Raw genomic sequence first — 17,703 nt, forward strand, 5'->3', positions numbered from 1 at the left:
GGACAAACATTTAGCACAACCCCTCTGGTTAATTAATAGCAGGGGATGGATCAATGGAGCCAGCCCTGGCAAGTCTGATGTTTTACAGCCAGGGGAAGGGGATGAGGTCCCTGCTGTTAAGTGAGAGGAATCTCCTGGGACAAGCTGTGTGGATTTCTTCACCCCTGAGCAAAGGCAACACCACCTGTGGGGTCTTGTCTGCTTAAGCCCCTGGGCATTCCCTGGTGGGTGATGCAGGGGAACGGTGATGTCCAGTGTGTGAGAACTTAATTTGACTGTGGCTGAGGAAACTGATGTTCACATTGTACAGTGGAATTTTTCCATCTAATTCTATTGGATAGAGAGATAGAAGCACATGGGAAGGAATCGAGGGTTATTCTGTCCTAAATTTGGGAGGACCCAGGGTAAAAAAATCTGTTTGGGACAGGGCAAGCAAGTGTCAGGCTGTCCATGTAGCAGTAAGAATGGGGAACAGCTGTGCCCCTTGGGAGGAGAGGATGGTTCAGGTGCCCCAAATGGACTAATGCCAGTGTTCCTTCCCATGGTGGTCAGTGTAAAAGGGCTCCTAAGAGCCCACTGGTGGCTTCTCTAGCAGGTGTGCTGCCTGTGTTGGTCCTGTTTGTTACTGTGCCACATGCTGTGCTGCCTGCTGCTCCTTTTGTCACTGTGCTGTATTTTGTACCTGTGTTGTCTATCTTTTATGCTCACTATTCCTATGTCATGGGATGTATGCTACTGCTACTCTGATGAAGGCGAAAGACCAAATCCTCTCCAAAAGGGCGATGAAGAAGAGTCTTCTGCAGAAGGTTGAGCAGCAAGCCCTTGTGAGGTAGCTCTTCCCTCATTACAAAAGGAGGAACCTGAGCCAGAGAGAAACATTCAATCCTTTCTTCTGAAGGACTTGTGAAATGTACAGAAGGACTTTGGCTGGGATGAAGCTGAGACACTTGGCACCTGCTTGCTTTGGTGTTGGTTGGTGGTGCTGGTGCAATCTACTGAAATAATAGAGAAGGCAGACAGTTGGGAAAGCTGTCCAGAGATGGAGGCATGGATCAAGCAATTGGGAAGAAAGTAAATGCTCTCAGCCTCTGGAGGAAGCTTCTGGCTTAAGATAAGATATCCATGGAACACTATTTGGCAGCATTCCTCTGGGAACACTATTTGGCATCTCCCATTCATGGCTCACTATTTGGCAGCTCCCCTCTCGGACCGCTATCTGGTTTCTCCAGCCCATGGATCACAACTTGGCAGCATGCCCCAAGGCTCACTATTTGGCAGCATTCCCCTGGGGTCACTATATGGCACAGCACAGCACTGTCCTTAGAACATCACTAAAAATGCAGGCTGATCCATGGGGACTCATTGCTTATACATGACTTAGCAAATAGGACTCTCTTCTTTTTTCATAACATTTTTCCATTGCCCTGTTATTCAAGTGTCTCACAGGCAAGGCCATGCAATGTGGAAGCCTCTCTGTTTTCTGCTGTGAGCACCTGAAGGAGATAAAGGCGGAGTTGAGGCCAAAGGTCAAAGACCCCAGCCCTTCTTACACGGAGCTCACCCAGCACAAAGCTGGCCAGGCCACCCAACCTCCTGGCAATGCTCTGGTGTGATCACAGCCCCGGAGCACCTCTTCCCTCCACTTCCTTAATCCAGAGCCGTGCAGAAAGGAGCTGAGCGGGGAATCCAGCGCTGGGCTGCGCTTTGCTTTGCAGCCTCGTTCATCAGCAAGTCCCCGCTGCCCTCCAGTGTCCCTGTCCCGCACTGCCAGGGCTCAAGTCCCGGGAGGTATCGCTTCTCCCCGCCTTCAGACGGGCCACTCGAGAGAAACACCGCAGAAATCTCTCCCTTTCTCATCTAGCTTGGTGGCAAAGCAAATGCCCAGCCAGCTCTCTGCACTGACCGCTGTAGCAAGAAACAGCCTTTTGCTTTCAAAGCCAGAGGGCAGGGAGAAGCAGAGGGCAGCGTGTTGGGGTTTGGTTTTTGGTTTTTGGTTTGTTGTTTTTTTTTTGCTGTATCCACTCTGCCATGTCTGCTTCTTGGTTGTGCCCTATGACACTTCCAGCTTATGATTAACGCCTCTGCTCCCCGTTTCTCCTCTCTGGCACTTCTACACGCACACACCCCACCAGCTCCAGCATGGCTGAGGATCCCCTGACCAGCTGCAGGATCATGGCATCCCTTCAGGAGAATTTGGGGGTCCAGTTGCTACCTGAGACCTCAGTGTGGTTGCTTAATTTAATGAGCAGAAAGAAAAATCTGACTGCCAAAAGAGGGGCGTGAGACCTGGGGGCGGGCGACCATCGCCTCGACCTTCCGAAAGCCATGGTTGATCTCTGCCCTGGAAAGACTGGAACTCCAGAGCCGTCAATGCTTTATGGGGGGTAGCAGAGGGTCAAGTCTCGCCGGGAGCGTCCGGGAGCCCCGAGCAGCAGCAACCGCTTCGCTCTCGTCCGTGCAGGGAGCAGCGGGCACCGAGCAGGTGAGAAAAGCCGTTCCGGGATTTGTTTCGGGTGTAGGGGCGGAAGAGCATCAACAGCACCTTTGGTGCTCTGTCCGGCTTTGTGTTGCGCTGGGATCTTTTTGCCGTGGTCGCCGTGGTGGGGCTGCCCAGAGAGAGGAGCAGTCCCGTAAGATGGGGGAGAGCCTCTGTCCGCACCCCAGAGGAGGGAAAAGGAGCTGGCCTCGACGCTGGACGTGTAAGAGCCTGTTGGCATGATGAGGGCCTCTTGACCTCGACGCAGCCCTAGAGGGAGGTTGTGGGGGGGGAGAGGAGGGAGAACTCCGAGGCTCTCCTCCTGCTCGACAGTAGGGATGGCTCCCCAGACATTGGCCGCACAGACCCCGCTCTCTCTCCTGCAGTGAGGCACCACGCCTGTAGTCAGGGCCTGGGTCTGTTCCTGCGTGGCTGCCTGTCCTGCTGACAGCCCTGGAGTCAGAGCGCGTGTCCCGAGCCGTGGAGGCCTGTGTCCCAGGCAGCCCCAGCTCCCCGTGAGCAGTGCTGTGCAGCCTCTGGCCGCTGCTTTACATAGCCAGCTCCGTTTGCCCAGGGTGGCTGCCTGCGAGCCCCCCTCCCGCTGTGCCTGGGCAGGTAGCTGGAGCAGTGATTTGGAGGGAAGAGCTGATCTGTGAGGTCTTTGTGGTTGTGGTGATTTTGGCCTGTGAGGGGCTAGGTGTGGAGAGCTTCCATGCGGGGGGCCTGTCCTGGTGCCTCTCTGTCTGGCCAGTGTTGTGGGTGCTGAGTGTGTCCTCTTGCCTTTGCAGCGGGAGGTGCTGGAGAAGAAAGAGGAAGCATCCATAGTGTGTTGAAGGAAGCGGGAGGCAAAAGCAAGAGGAGGATCAGAGGAAGCCTGGATGACTGAAGTGGAGGTAAGAGGCTCTCTGGCAAACCGTAACGCTGTTCCTGGGGCTGTGGTCAAACCAGAGCGTTGCCAGCACCTTTGATGCTCTGGTCAGCTTTGTGCTGGGTGACCGTTGTTGTTGGGTTTTTGGTTTGTTTTTTTAATGCGAATTTCCCGCTTGCTTTTTTTTCTAAATTATTTGAACTTGGCAATCTTTTTTTTTATTCTTGTGATTTTTTTTCCATTTATGCAAGTTTTCTAACTGAGGGCCCCGCCGTGCAGGGAGGAGCCCGCACCCGGCACCATCGTCGTCCACATCGGCATCCCCGACCTCCAGCAGACGGTGAGCGCTCCCCACGGCCCCGGCCCCACCCCGCACACTTGGCACTGCGGTGGGCAAGGAGCAGCCGGTACAGGACGGCTGCCCGGAGACCCGCTGCCCACTACCCCACTCCCCGCATCCCCGTTGCCCCGTGTCCTCGGTCACTGAGATTCCGGGATGTTTTGCCTTTGTCAAATGGTTTTCCTGTGAACCTACTACTTCAGACGAAAACCATCCAAGCCCAGACAGGTTGGGGCTGTGGTGCAAGGGCACCTGGGACATGAGAGTCCCCAGGGCTGGAGGGACTTTAAAGGTCTTCCGGTTCCAACCCCTACAACGGGTAGGGGAACCTCCCACCAGCCCAGATTGCTCCAAGTGCCACCCAACCTGCCCTTCAATGCTTTCAGCATCCATAACTTCTCCAAGAAGCCTTTTCCAGGGTCTCACCACCCTCATTTTTTCCATTAGCTCTCTTCTCAATCTCTCCTCTTCCAGGTTGAAAACATTCCCCCTTGTCCCATCCCTCTGGCTCCTTGTCTGGCGTCCTTCCCCTGCTCCCCTGGAGCCCCATCAGGTCCTATTGGAGGTATCTGAAGGTACTTCAGGGACTGGAAGGTGCTCTCGAGTCATTAAAGAGAGGAGCCTGAAAGAGAGGCCCATGCCAGCCCACAGCTTCCCAGCTGCCATCGCGGCCCCCTCCCCACTGGCTCTTGCCACCGAATGTCCCCAAAGCTGCCCAGAAGAAAACTCCCCACTGATCCCCGACGCAAGGCCAACGGGTGTTTTTATTCCAGCTCTGGTGCTCCTTCCTCCTCTGGGCTGATGCCTGCCCACCTGGTGGCAAGGTGGGGGGCACCAACTGCCCCCAGACATTTCAACACTGATGACTCCCGGTGGCGGGGACCAATGGCCAGCTGGCCAACTGCTGTTGAAGTGTTCAGGTGACAGTGGGTGGTATCACCCAGTTCTCCAAGGCCCGACCCCATCACTGACTCCACCCCCTGAGTCTTTTCTCTTTTTTTCACTTCACAGAATCCCAGAATGTTTAAGTTGGAAGAGACCTCCAAGATCATCCAGTCCAACCTTTGACCAACATCACAGTCAACTACTAAACCATGTCCTTAAGGACCAGGCACTTGGGCACTGAACTCCTCTTCCCTGCAGTTTCCATGGGCTGCACAGACCAGCTGTGGAGATCAGAGCCCCTCTGCTGGGACCTGCTCAGACCCCTCTTCCCCAGCAGGGTCTTCTCCTGAACAGCACTGGGTGCTGGAGTCTCCATGGAGCAAGGCTGGGTAACCCTCTCCTGTTGTCTCCTTGCCCACTGCGCAGCCTACAGGGATGTGGTTCTTTGCAGACCATCCCCACCATCATCTCCTGCCAAGACAAGAGTGTGAAGGTCTTGACCATCCCTTCAGCAAAGACCAGAAGAGTGGGGAACCCCCAGGAGCTGCCTGAGGGGAAATCTCAGACCCTCCCAAAGGCTCTCCTGGAAGGCTGCGAAGGCAGAGACGTGGGCTGGATCCCAACGTGTGCCCCTGAGGCCATACGGCTGCCATGGAACTGTGGTGGCTGCCATGGAACTGGAGGGTTCCAGAACACAGGTGCCGGGCCACTACGGTCACAAAGGGCCACCTGTGATGGGCCACCTGTGATGTCACATGGCCAGGACTACAAGAGCCTGAGAATGGGGCCAGAGGATGCCAGTGTGGCTGAGCTGACCTTCGGGATAACTCGGCTCCTTCCTTGACAGATCGTGTGCCTTCTGTGTTCTGTTCATTGCTCCTTTCCTGCCCACTTTTCGTCAGCTTCCCTCCTCTGTCAAAGGTGATTGGGTTTGGACTGCCAGGACAGAGGAGAGAGGAGGTCAGGTCAGGATACGATACAAGGAGAGGTCTCTCCCTTCCCAGCTCTTGTGGCTTTCCCGGCTCTCCAGTGCTGTGGGAAGGATTCATTTCGGCTCCCTCTGCTAACACCACAGGTGAGCAGCAGGTCCTCTGCAGACAAGGTGACACACAAGGTGGTCTTTCCAAAGGGCCTTGAGCACTGCTGTCAGTTGGAGCCCTGTGACAGCAGGGACAGCAGGGCCATCAGCCTGCAGCTCTGCAGGCACACAAGTTCGAATGTGGGCTGGCTGGCCAGGCCAGCAGGGCACAGGATATTTTCCCAAAGGGATTCTCGACCAGACAAGTTCAATGGCAGCCTCTCCTGAGGCTACCTGACTTTCTGTCTTTGAGGTTTGAGCTTGTTTCCCCGGGTGGTCCTCCTGTAAACGACTTGACTTGGGAAAGATGCTTTCATGAACCAGAAAGGCTTCTTCTCTTTACAAATGTAATTTCCCTGCAGTTGCCATTGGAATGGCTCCACAAGGAAACAAGGACAAGCAGCAGAGACCAGGAGTTGGAGCAGGACTCAAGAATATGGGCAATACCTGCTTCCTCAATGCTGTCCTCCAGTGCCTCACCTACACCCCATCTCTGGCAAACTACCTGCTCTCTCGGGAGCACAGCCAGTCCTGTGAGTACTCGTATGAATGTCTCCTTGTCAATCTGTTGGGCACTTCCCAGGGGTTCCCGGGATGTGGAACTGGATGCAGGAGAAAAGCAGCCCTTCTTTATCAACCCCCTATCAACCCCAGCCTTGGGTTTCTTGGAACACTTTTAGCATAGAAGCCACTTGTCACATCTGTCAGAAGGGCACCTCTTTCTAGCCCTGGGACTTGGTCTCCACTCCTGCAAGTGAAACCTTCTTTGCCCCAGCACAGAAAACTTCTGTCAGTTCAGCATCCTTCTGCAGAAAGGTTCCCAGGCACTTGCCGGGCTTGTTGGGACACTGGCCCCTTGAGAGCAGAGGAGTGGAGGCTGTTCTTACCACTTCAGGATCTCCAGTAGGTTTTCCATTGCTAGGGAGATTTGGCTAACCCAAGAAGCGTCTCTCATTCCCTTCCTCCCTCCCTCTGTCCCTCTTCAGGTGTTCAACCAGGCACCTGTGTGATGTGCAGAGTGCAGGAGCACGTGCGCAAGGTCCTGCATGCCACAGGATCTGCCATCGTGCCTGTGGACGTCATCACTGCTCTTCCAGGTAAGCCCTGTCTGGTGCTTTGTCAGGTTTTCTTCCCTCCTTGGACTGGAGGAGAGAACTCCCAACTTCTTCTTTCTTAGAAATCGGAGGACGTTTCCGGCTCGGCGCGCAGGAGGACGCCCACGAGTTCTTGCGCTGTACTCTGGACGCCATGCAGAGAGTTTGTCTGTGTGACGGCAGCTTGGACACGTCGTGTCAGCAGACCGTCATCCATCAGATATTTGGGAGCTTTCTGAGATCCAGAGGTACTTTTCCGCAACTCTGGCTCTCCCTGGAACTGGCTGTGCCCTTCTCTCTGCCTGTGGGAAGCAGCTGTGTGTGTGACTGGCACAGGAGGGATGAGCAGCGTAAGCGGCACATTCGGTTGCCTTCCCCTCTCGCTGAGCTTTCCAACTTCCCTTGCAGTCTGGTGCTCGAGCTGCCAAGTGGTTTCTGATGCCTACGAGCCCTTCCTGGATGTCCTCCTGGATATAAAAGTAAGAGGGTTTGTAATGGTGCTTCAGGATGCCCCAAGGCGCCTGTAGCTTTCCAGAGCTGAAGGGGTTGGTTTCAAAACATCTCCTGGGAACACACGAGAGCTTGGTGGTGGGTGGCAAGTGGAAGGGACCGTGTCCTACTGCGTTGGCCGTGGCAGCGGTCACCCTGTAGGTGATGGCTTTAAGGTAGACAAGGACACCTGGTCCTCTCTGCACCCTTTACATGCTCTCCTGCTTCCCCTTCCCCCACTCTCTGCACCCATCTGGCTCCTGGGCTGATGACTTGGGTTGTTGTCATTCTTGATGACCCTGCAGCCCACCTGGAGCTGAACGGAGCAGTGCCACAGAGAGGCAGCTCCTGTTGGCCTTGGGAATCCCTGGGGAATGAGGGAAGTGTTCAGCAGAAAGCCCTCTTTAAGGCTGCCTCTTTCTGGGCACTGCTTGTGGGTTCCCCAGAGGTCTCCTCAGCCCCAGCCACCTGGGTGGTCACGCCAGCTCCTGGTGAGGAGTTTGGGGGAGAGCATTTCCCTCAGCTCAGGGCTCTCCTTTCTCACTTCTCCAGGCAGCCGCATCTCTTTCTGAAGCTCTTGATAAATTTGTGAAACCTGAGCTGCTGGATGCCAGAAGCGGCTTTAGATGTCGCCAGTAAGATGATTCCTAACAAACATCTTCATGTTAGATCCTGCCTTGGGGTTTGGTGTGGTTTAGAGTGTCAGGGAGGCTTTGGTGGAGGGGAGCTGCACAGTGACGGGACACAGCTTTCTTGTAGTCCAGCCTTCTGACTGTTCTTCAATGAGACTAAGGGTGTGGGAGATGGGAGAGCTCGCCTGGCTTTCTTGGGGATAGAGAAGAGGGGGCATTGCAAGGGTCCATTGCAGCACTTGGCTCTCTGCTTGCCTTCCAGCTGTGGCCAGATGACTGCTGCCTCCAAGAGGCTGACGATTCACTGGGCGCCCAAGGTTCTCACAGTGGGACTCAAGAGGTTTGAGAATGTCTCCGGTGGGAAGATCAGCAAGGTAAGTTGGCAACTGGAGGGAAACATTCCCTTCCTGGAGCAGGAGGTTTCCCCAGGCAGTGCGCTCTCTCACGGGTTGTTCATGGTGGGTTTTTCCTGCTCCCTTCCTTGGAGAGGAGAGGAGAGTTCCCAAGGGAAGAAAAGTGTGTGCTCTGCCCTGACAGAGCTGCTCTGCCCCAGAACAGTTTCCTGCCGCCCAAACCAGAACATGGAGCTGTAGTGCTGACCAGCTCCAGAGCTGGATTTCCACACACCTGGCTCCTGGTCTTGGCAGGCTGTGTCATCAAGGAATTTGGAATCATTTCTGAGCCCTCTCGCTCTCTCCATAGGTTGTGAAGTATCCCAAGGTCTTGGATCTTGGGCCATACACGACAGCGGGAGAAGCGCAGCGCTACTCCTTGTACGCTGTGCTGGTGCACAAAGGAGAGAGCTGTCACTCGGGACACTATTTCTGCTACATCAAGGTAAAGAGCAACTTCCTTCCTCAGCAGGGGGAATTGTGTCCTGGGGAAGACCAGCTTTCCCGGCAGTGTTCCTGGCAGCCAGAGGTTTGGGGGAGAAGGTCTCCTGAGGGCTGGAGGGGATTGGTTTTGGAGTGCTCTTGGTTCTGTAGTGTCCTGCCTGTGTTCTGGTGGAGAAAGCAGGCAGCTCATCTCCCTCTGATGCCCTTTTTGCAGGCCAGCGATGGGCTGTGGTACAAGATGGATGACTCATCTGTGACTCCTTGTGACGTTGACACAGCTCTGCAGCAAGAAGCCTATTTACTGTTTTATGTCAGGTTAGAACTAGCGTAAAAATGGCTTCAGAATGTGTTCCCTCTTCCAGCTTTGGCTCTTTGTCTTCTCATCCTCCTGAGTGTTCTTCTTTCTGTCAGAGGAGACATTTTCTCCACAAAGTGCCATGGAGTGCTCTCAAAGCTGAACGACCCCATGCCAATCCTTGTCTTTCCTTGCTGGGCTTCAGGCTGCTGCCCAGCTGCAAATGTCTCCTGAGGAGGCCATAGAGGGTATAAAGAGGAGGTCTTGCTGCAGCAGGAGCCCCGTTCCCCCAGCCCCACACAGAGGAGCTGCTGCTCGCTGGGAGGAGTGGCAACCTGCGAGGGGCTGTGCTTACGGTGTCTTTCGTGCCCCCCGCTCCAGGTGTTTCCCTAAAGACTGGGGTCTTTAGCCTCTTCTTATGCTCCTGTGAGGCTGACCAGAGAATAAGGGTGAGCGTGTAAGCAGAGCAAGAGACAGGATCTTAGTGCTTGGAGGGTCGAAATGGAAAAATTATTACTTAGACACGAGGGTCAGCATTTATCTTGGCTGTAGCCTTGGTCTCCCTTGGGCTTTTTTTATCTGTCCTGGTTTGAGAGGAGCAGGAGAAAAAGGTGCCTGGGACATGGCCAGCAATTGTCAGGCTGCTGATGTGACAGTGAGAATGGGGACACACAGCTGTGCCCCTGGGGTGGAGAGGATGGTTCAGGTGACCCAAATGGACTAATGAGTATTCCTTGCCATGGTGCTCAGTATAAAATGGCTCCTAAGAGAGCCCGGTGGTAGAATTTCTGGGTTGGGCCCTGTTTGCTACTGAGCTGCATGTGGTGGTGGTCCTGCTGCTTGTTTCCTTAGTGGAGGAGGAAAGAATTCATGGACGCAGATTGTCATCTGCCTCGTTTAGTAGGTCCAGATTGGTTGCTGTAAGGGTCTCAGGGCTTGTCACTTGGACCCTGGGCTTGGGCAGCCCTGTCTGCTGCTGAGTCCAGTGTGGGACAATTGTGGTTGAGCCAGAAGTAGCAACTAAGGAGGCAGAGTTCCTTATTTATCTCTGTTGGATAGCATTGTATATCTCATTTATAGCAAGGGCTGTTTGTAGTTCAAAGGACGTCTTGAAATACCATAGATGTAAAATGTACTTTCTGAAGCCATTTTAAGTTCTGAAAGATTAGAGAAGTTCCTTTCACACATGACTGTTGTCCATTACATCTGAACATATTTCAAAGCAAAGTAAGTCGCTTCTTTAACCTGTTTTGAGAAATACCAGCATGAGCCTCCATCCCCAGGAGATTTACTGCCCCGTGCAGAGCCCGTCCCAGACATCTCCCTGCCCCCACACAGCTCCCTTGGCCCCACGGGCTCTCCCCGCAGGCTGTGCAGCCTTGGAGCCAGCAGCACTGCCACCCCCATGCCCACCCCCCATGGCCTCTCCTCCTTCCCCAGGACTGAGCAGAGGTCCCCGAGCCAGCTCCACCTGGCCTGGGTGGAGGATGAGGCGGAAGAGATCAGTCTCCCCGTCCCAGACACGATGGCCCAGCAGCTGGAGACAGGTGAGTGAGCGGTTTGTGGCTGCTTTGCTGTGCTCCTGCACGGCAGGGGCTGCTGGGCACATCCCCGGCCTGTTCCGTGCCAGTTCCCCCTTTGGGTCCCCCCGCCCAGGGCTGGCTCTGTCCTCGGGAGCTGGCACGCAGCTGGGTCTCTCCTGCCAGCACCATCAGCTCACCCTGCTCCCTTGCTTTGTTAAAGATTCCTGGTATTCAGCTGGGGAGAAGGAAGAGGGCCAGGAGATGGTTGAGGATGCTCCAGAAGACTTAGGAGAGGTACCTACAGAGACTGCCACCTGCCTTGTGCCTGCTCCACCTGCCCCCATGCTCAAAGATGCCTTCCCAGACAGCTGCCCTAAAAAAAAAAAACCAACCAAAAAAAAAAAAAAGACAGCAGAGTCCTGTGAGTACGAGGGATCAACAAAGGAGCCCCATAATCTTCTCTTGTTGCAGGACCAGGATCTGGAGTGGCTGAGAGATGTGATAGTCAACCTGTCACCCTCTGTCCTCATGAGCCTGCAGGATGTCTCGCAGGTCTGGCATTTCCAGAGCAGGTCCCAGTTTCCCCCGTGCAAACCCCCAGGGAGGTTTCTCCCCCAAAGCCCTCTGCACCCTGAGGGGTACAGAGGCATAGAAAGGAGCAGAGGCTGCAGTGGGAAGGGGCTCTGGCCACCTCCTGGCCATGGCAGAGTGGTGTGGGGATTCTTCCCTGAGGCTGGGAGGGACCCCAGGGACATGAAGGCAGAGCCAGGCTTTGCTGCTGTTCCCAGGAAACTGTGGCAAATGATCCCTGGATAAGGAGGCTCAGGTCCAGACAAGCTCCAGTGCCCCTGACACCCCTTCCCACTGTCCTGGATACTCTGTGGGTATCTCTGGTCCCAGTCCTCGTGTTGGCACCTCCACTTCGTGGACTGAAAGGACAATGGGCAAAATCCTCCAGCTGCCACTAGAGAGGGAGGGAGGGGAGGCAGCTGGCTCAAGCTCTGTGCTGCCTCATTGGGCCTGCTGGGAGGGACCCCTGCGTGTGGCATCTGTGAGGGGATGGTTGCAGTCCAGTGGCAGCACCATCCTCCCCTCTGTTCCCTGCAGGCAGAAAAAATCTTGAGGTGCGTCCACAGAAACGTGGAGCACGTGCGCACGGAACCATCGCGGTTCGTCCTGAGATCCGTGCTTGGGCTGCTGAGCGAGTGCTGCCCCGAGGAAACCGTTCAGACCCTGCTGATGATCAGTCCCTCCTGTGACAAGTATGAGCCCCAAGAGCCCTGGGGACTTGCTCCATAGCCCAGGCACAGCACAGTGGCCAAGGCAGCCCTGCTAACAGAGTGTTCTGGCTTGCAGTGCTGCGCTGGCCATGTGGGAGATGCTGCTGTCCCTGCCCAGCACTTCTGTGACAGTTCTTGACCGGCTGCTCAGCGTGATCCAGGGCTGGAGAGCAAAGTGTGCTGTCCCATCGGTGAGTGACCAGAGCAGGTCTTGCTCCCCTTCAAGGCTGTTCCTGGCTTCCCAGGAAAAGAGACACATCCCCTCCTGCCTGCCCCAAACAGCCCCCTCCTCCAGGCCTTGGGGACACAGCCCCTCAGGGCCAGCAGGGACCTGCCCTGCACCAACCCCCTTGTTCCAGCCCCACGAGGCTGCCCCATGAGCTCCCCAAGGACAAATAGGAACCCCGCCCCTATCTGGGCAGCACTCTGCTTCCCCACTGCCTGCACCCCCTGCCCCGCGCTGCAGCTGGAAACCTGGGGCAGGGGCCGGAGTTGGGTGCCAAAAGGGGGGGGGTCAGCGTGCTGGCCCAGGGAGGCTTGTGGGGCCACCCTGAAGCAGAAGGGGAGTCCTCAGGGCTGCTGGGCCGTGGCCTGGCAGATGGGTCACAGCCTCCATGGGTGTCTCTGTGGGCTGGGCCGGTCGCCTGAGCCGCACTCCCCGTGCAGCCCAGGGGCTTTGGCAGTGCCACAGCAGCTTCCTTGCACTGAGAGCTGTCCCTGTGTCCTTCTGCAGGCAAGGCAGGTCCTGTCCAGACTCAGTCAGCGGCCCCGCTGTCAGGGGATCCTGGAACTGCTCTTCCCCAGGCTCCTCATGAGCTTGATCTACAAGGTTTCCCTGGGAACAGTGATCCTGGGACAGGAGCCGCCTCAGGCCGATGAAGCCAGCCCTTTGGGGTGCGCCAGCCCCTTCCCCTGCCATTCCCCTGGGCCCTCGGCCAGGGCCCCTGCTCTGTGTGTAACTGGACCTTGCTCTGCCCACAGGGTGGCAGTGGAGGGCGTTAAAGCTCTGCTGGACGCTGCTGGCTTTCAAGGGCACGTCCAGAACATCCAGAAGGAGGGCGGCTGGGACATGATGCTGGACGTGGACACCCTCGAGAGAGGAGTCAGCTTGCTGGCCAGGTGAGAGCAGAGGAGCCCCCAGGCACCCAGGCCCCGGGCTGCAGCCGCAGCGCTGGCCAGGGAGCGATCCGAGTGGCAAGGGGTGCTCCTTGCCTGGGGAGAGAGCAGGGCGCATTCAGCAGCAAGTGGTGTGGAGGCTGTGGCTGGGGGCGAAGGCGTGTCCTGGCCTAGGCCAGCCTGGCTGGGCTGGGGCAGGGCAATCCCAGCAAGGCTTTCCTGCCCTGCTCACTGCCAGCACTGCTTTTCTTTCCCTGCCCTGCCCAGAGAGATGAGGAAGAGCCCCGCTAAGCAGCGATACCTCCTGTTCCAGCACGTCAAAGAGATTCTTGACCAGAGGAGGGAATGGCAGCTCAACTTTGCCATGACTTTCTATACTGAGGTAAGCCTGGTGGGAAGCAGTGCCTCTGCCAGATGCTCCTGAAGCCGTCCCTCTGGCACAGGCGGCTGCCGCCGGGTGGGATGACAGTCCCTGGAGCTGGGACAGAGGGCTCTGCTGCCAGTCAGGCCCTGGGGCCTCCATCCAGCCCTTCCTGCTGGGGCAGTGCTCAGCACCCCCACGTGTCCACAGGCAGGGCTGCCCCCCGGAGGGGCTGTGTCAGCCCCCAGGCCCCGAGCTGGCAGTGGTAACCAGGAGCTGCAGAGTGCCAGGGTCCTGCAGCTCTGCCCGTCTCTCACCACTGTTGTTCTTTCAGCTGCTGGGCTGCCAGGGCCTTGGAAAGGATCTAAGTGACGTGCGCCTCCTCCGCTCCTACCTGAGCCACGGCAATCAGACAGTCCGTCTGCTGGCACTCGGGGGCTTGGTGGCGCTCTCAGGAGATCCGCAGATGGTGAGCGAGGCGTAGTCAGGCGGAGCCGCGTTGGCAGCCTGGGGCTGGGGCAGGGGTAACGCGCTGGCTTGGGCCTGGCTGAGAGGAAGGAGGTGGCTGTCAGCAGAGAGAGGGGTGGCTGAGCAGGGGCCACAGAGCCTTTGCTCTCCTTGCTCTCTTCTTCATCCCCATCGGCAAGCGCAGTGCCTGCCGGGAAGCTGGGTGGGAGGCTGGTGCTCAGCATGCAGGGCGTTTGTGCCAGGCTGCTCCTCCACTGCTCCACCCTCACAGAAATTCTTTGTTTCCTCCAGGCAAGAGAAATGCGGGACAGCTCTGTGCTGGACCGCATCCTGATGTGCCTGAAGGATCCATCCACAAACATCAGGATGGGGGCCTTGCAGCTCTTCCAAACCATGATGCGTCTCCTGAAGAGGAAAGAGGCCAGCCCCGTTGCTCTGCTGCTGGTGGAGAAGCTCCCAGCCCTCTTTGGTGATGTAAGGCTGATTTGGGAAACTGACCCCATAGAAGGTCATGGGGCAAGGACAGCTGCCCTCCAGCCCAGCCCTGCGGGCAGCACATGGGCAGGGCTGCTGCCCTCCTCACGCCCCTGGACTCTGCTGGGAGGGCTGCTGGGCTCTGCACCCAGGATGGCTTCTCCTTGGCCTCAGCCTCTATAGAGGTGCCCTGAGCCCAGCAACCCCAGAGCATCTCCCCTCACATTGACCACATTAATAGCCTTGGTCACCGTGGGTGGGGAGAAACTGTAGCTGCAGTCACACCGTCTTCCTTCCTACCAGGAGTCCGGCCAGGTGCAAGAGCTCTCCCTCAGCCTCTTTGGGGAGATGATGAAGGCTGTGGCAAGCAGGGACAGGGGAGAGATGAAGAAGACAATACGTAGGGTCATGGTCTCTCTCTTCCTGCACATGTATACTGAGAGCAGGAGTATGGCCGAGGTACAGAGTTGAAATCTGAGCACCTGCTTTGCCCTTCCTTCCCTCTGCCCCAGCCCTGGCAGCAGCAGCTCATCAGCTCTTGCCCATTTCTCTTGTGCTGGCTGTGAGAGTGCCATAGCTGAGGGGGTGCCAACTCCCACGTGCTGCTCTTTTGCAGGCCTCTGGCAAAGGCCTCCTCATCTGTGCCAAGTTCCTGGGCTGGAGGAATCTCAAGAGGGCAGTCAAGAAGAAGAAGACCTGGCTGATTGGAGAGACTTTGGTGAGGACAACCCCCAGGTGCCAGGGCCTGGGCTGGACAAGGGATGCTCCATGTGCCCAGGGTGTGGGTGTGCCTGGGGGGGAAGGGGTGGGATGGGCAGAGGGACTGCTCTGGCACACAGGGAATGCTCTGTGCCAGCCCCATGACATGCCCTTGGGCACTCTCCAGCTGAAGCAGGACAGGAGCAGGGTGGGAGACTACGTGCGTTTCAGCCTGCCCTACCTGCGGGACTCTCGGGCCAGCGTGAGAGCGGAGGCCATGAGGTTCATGGGTGAGCCACAGCCCCCGGGGACCCTCTTCTGGCAGCCCGGCCCCAGCCCCCGGCGCTGCCCTGGCAGGCAGGAGCAGCCCTGTGGCTGTCCCAGGCAGGGCCCTGGCCTCCCGCTGCCCCCTCTGCCCTGCCCTGGTCTTGGTGGCCTTGGTGGCCGCCTGGCTCAGTGTCAGCAGCGCCCTCGGGGACTTGCCCGGGGCCATCCCTGCAGAGCGCTGGGCAGGAGGGCCTGCGGCCGAGCTGGCCGGGCCGGGGGCGGTGCTGCCGCAGTGCTGGGGAGGGGGAGGTCTGACGGGAGCTCTGTGCACAGGGACTGCTGCGCAGCTCCTGGGGAGGAATCCACCTAAAGAGACGCTGGAGGTTCTGTGGAATGGTGAGTAGGGTCAGAGGTGCTGGGTGCTGCCATTCCTGGCTCTGCTGCAGGGAAAGGAGGGAGAAGGTGTGACTGTCCCATCCCTGGAAGTGTTCACGGCCAGGCTGGCTGTGGCTTGGAGCTCCCCGGCCTAGTGGGAGGTGTCCCTGCCCGTGGAGGGGGGTTGGCTTGGGACTAGGCGATCCTTAAGAAGGTCCCCTCCAGCCCAGCCCAGTCTGGGAGCCTGGGATTCCTGAGCAGCAGCTTCCAGCTGCTCCCTTGGTCCCAGCTGCTCCTCCTAGTTAGGGAAAGAGAGGGATGGGGCTTGCATAGAAAGGTCTGTGCAGACAGCAGCCTTTCACCACTGCTCGCTTTCCTTCTGTTGCAGTTGTCAAGCCCTTTGATAAGGACCCTGATGCCTCAGTCAGGTCCCAAGCAGGTGAGACCTTGCACATCCTGCAGACGGTGACGGAGCTGCAGAGACAGAGATGGTCCTTACGAAGACTCTGCTTCTGGCGCTGATGAGGTGGGTCAAGGACAATCTTGCTGCCACCCTCTTCCTGACGGTACTTGCACCACTGCCCCGTCATGGCTGCTGTTCCCCAGACCCTCATGTGCACCCCCAGGCTGTGCTCGACTGTTTAAGTCCAAACGAGTGCCCCCCGAACTCTCCTGTGCCCTGACTCTCCTAGTTAAACCTCCCTAATGTCATCCCAGCAGGAGGAAGTGGCTGTGCTGGGGTGAGGGTCCTGGTGGCATGATGATCCCCGAGCGTGCAGAGCACACAGCATTTGTCCTGGCCCCTCCTGCTACCTGTACAGCAGAGTTTTTGACCTCTCCCACAGAGACCTAGAGCAGCTCGAGTCATGCGGCTGAGCGCACACCCAAACAAGATACCCTGTTGGAGGCAATGGATTCATCACGAGCTGCCCCCGAGAGGCTACAGGAGTTTCCAGCCTTGCCGAGCAGGGTCCGTGTCACCGTGTGGGCCCAGGCGGCTTGGGACAGCTGGGCAGGGCAGAGCTGAGCCAGAGCTGCTCTCCTTGTCTCCTCAGAGCAGCGGGACGTGCAGCCTCCTGGCCTCTGGCATAGCTTCCAATAGGTCAAAGAGGTCCCCAAATAAAATGTGGCTTTTGGAAAGCACAGCATGTGGTGACATCTGTTCTATGGCACCCAGGCTCTGATCTTGGGACTGATGGGTGATCCTGGGCTCAACGCATCACCAAATCATAGGAATTGTCCAGTCTCCATTTTCTCGCCTCTCTGGTGATTGTAGATGCTGAACAGTGTGTCACAATCAGGCTGTTCAGTGGCAGCTTCCCTCAGAGACATTTGGGAAAAAACAAAACTCTGTTGTTTGATGATTCTCACGTAGACTAAGTCTGAGCAGTGCTGTGGAGATCCAGCTTTGTGTGCAGTTCTGGGTTGTGCCCTGCAGAGGAAGAAGAGGAACTGTTGCTGCCCAGCTCGTCTCTGTGCAGCCCCTGAGCACGCAGCGTCCTGGCTGAGTCCCCTCCGTGTCAGAGCCCCGCAGCAGCCCCGGCCGTGAGCAGCCGGGCCGGGCACTCGGGCTGATGCCCTGCAGCTGGGCAGGGGCCGTGTCCTGGGGGTGGGGGTGGGAAACACCTGGGGCGGGGGGCACAAAAGCCGCAGTTAGTGCAGCTTGTCCTGGGTTCCTGTTCCTCTTAGCAAACAGCATCTCCTCTGTGTGGGGCTGGGGGCTCCTTCCTGCAGCAAGTCTGCAAGAAGGTCCTTTTGGGGCATCTGAGAGGAAGCAAAAAGCAGGGCTCTGCTACAGCTGGTAATTGAAAGCCCCTTAGTCTGATTGTCGCTTGTTGATTTGGGGGTGTTGGGCAAAGGGCATTGGCTTTGTTGTGTGTGACATCAATGCTCTGTTCTGCAGTACACTGGGCATTGGCTCTACCTGGTTATCTATGGCGATCTCTATTGAACTGTTAGGGTTTTTCTTTTTATGGGCAACTACACATCCTTCCTTCATACCAAGCTGAGTCCATCAGAGTTTGGAGGTTTTGGAAATGGCTGTCCCTCTTTCTGTATGTTTGTGTTGCAAGGGTGCTTTCTTCTCAGTAGACATAGAGGCAGCTGTGGCAATGGCAACACAAGTATGGCCACCACTTGGGCTTTGA

The 17,703-nt window shown here is 57.0% G+C and overlaps 1 protein-coding gene across 3 annotated transcripts; it reads left to right on the top strand.

The window, feature by feature from the left end:
- Positions 1 to 5,257: 5,257 nt before the first annotated feature.
- On the top strand, positions 5,258 to 16,374 carry LOC139801051 (uncharacterized). 3 transcript variants are annotated; one of them, XM_071754757.1, is made up of 24 exons: positions 5,259 to 5,644; positions 6,010 to 6,180; positions 6,634 to 6,744; positions 6,825 to 6,989; positions 7,150 to 7,220; positions 7,783 to 7,865; positions 8,125 to 8,236; positions 8,565 to 8,699; positions 8,913 to 9,013; positions 10,434 to 10,540; positions 10,737 to 10,810; positions 10,988 to 11,068; positions 11,624 to 11,778; positions 11,873 to 11,987; positions 12,530 to 12,690; positions 12,778 to 12,915; positions 13,180 to 13,294; positions 13,608 to 13,742; positions 14,033 to 14,215; positions 14,519 to 14,674; positions 14,832 to 15,204; positions 15,515 to 15,577; positions 15,945 to 16,122; positions 16,274 to 16,374. In XM_071754757.1, the coding sequence occupies exons 2-23, from the start codon at positions 6,021 to 6,023 to the stop codon at positions 16,076 to 16,078; spliced, it is 2,928 nt and encodes a 975-aa protein (XP_071610858.1). In that variant the 5' UTR covers positions 5,259 to 5,644; positions 6,010 to 6,020; the 3' UTR covers positions 16,079 to 16,122; positions 16,274 to 16,374. The 3 variants fall into 3 exon arrangements, with proteins under 3 accessions (XP_071610857.1, XP_071610858.1, XP_071610860.1); XM_071754759.1 differs by lacking the exon at positions 16,274 to 16,374 and having other exon boundaries at positions 14,832 to 14,933; positions 15,102 to 15,577; positions 15,945 to 16,034; XM_071754756.1 differs by lacking the exon at positions 16,274 to 16,374 and having other exon boundaries at positions 5,258 to 5,644; positions 14,832 to 15,577; positions 15,945 to 16,034.
- Positions 16,375 to 17,703: the final 1,329 nt, after the last annotated feature.

Source organism: Heliangelus exortis, chromosome 11 (assembly GCF_036169615.1).
Source record: "Heliangelus exortis chromosome 11, bHelExo1.hap1, whole genome shotgun sequence".
NCBI lineage: Eukaryota > Metazoa > Chordata > Aves > Apodiformes > Trochilidae > Heliangelus > Heliangelus exortis.

Bases quoted from the DNA above. Each gene is read 5' to 3' on its own strand.
- LOC139801051 (XM_071754756.1), top strand. From the start codon at position 6,021: ATGGCTCCACAAGGAAACAAGGACAAGCAGCAGAGACCAGGAGTTGGA. The intron at 8,237-8,564 runs GTAAGTTGGCAA...CTCTCTCCATAG, and splicing joins CCGGTGGGAAGATCAGCAAG to GTTGTGAAGTATCCCAAGGT. The intron at 10,541-10,736 runs GTGAGTGAGCGG...GCTTTGTTAAAG, and splicing joins GGCCCAGCAGCTGGAGACAG to ATTCCTGGTATTCAGCTGGG.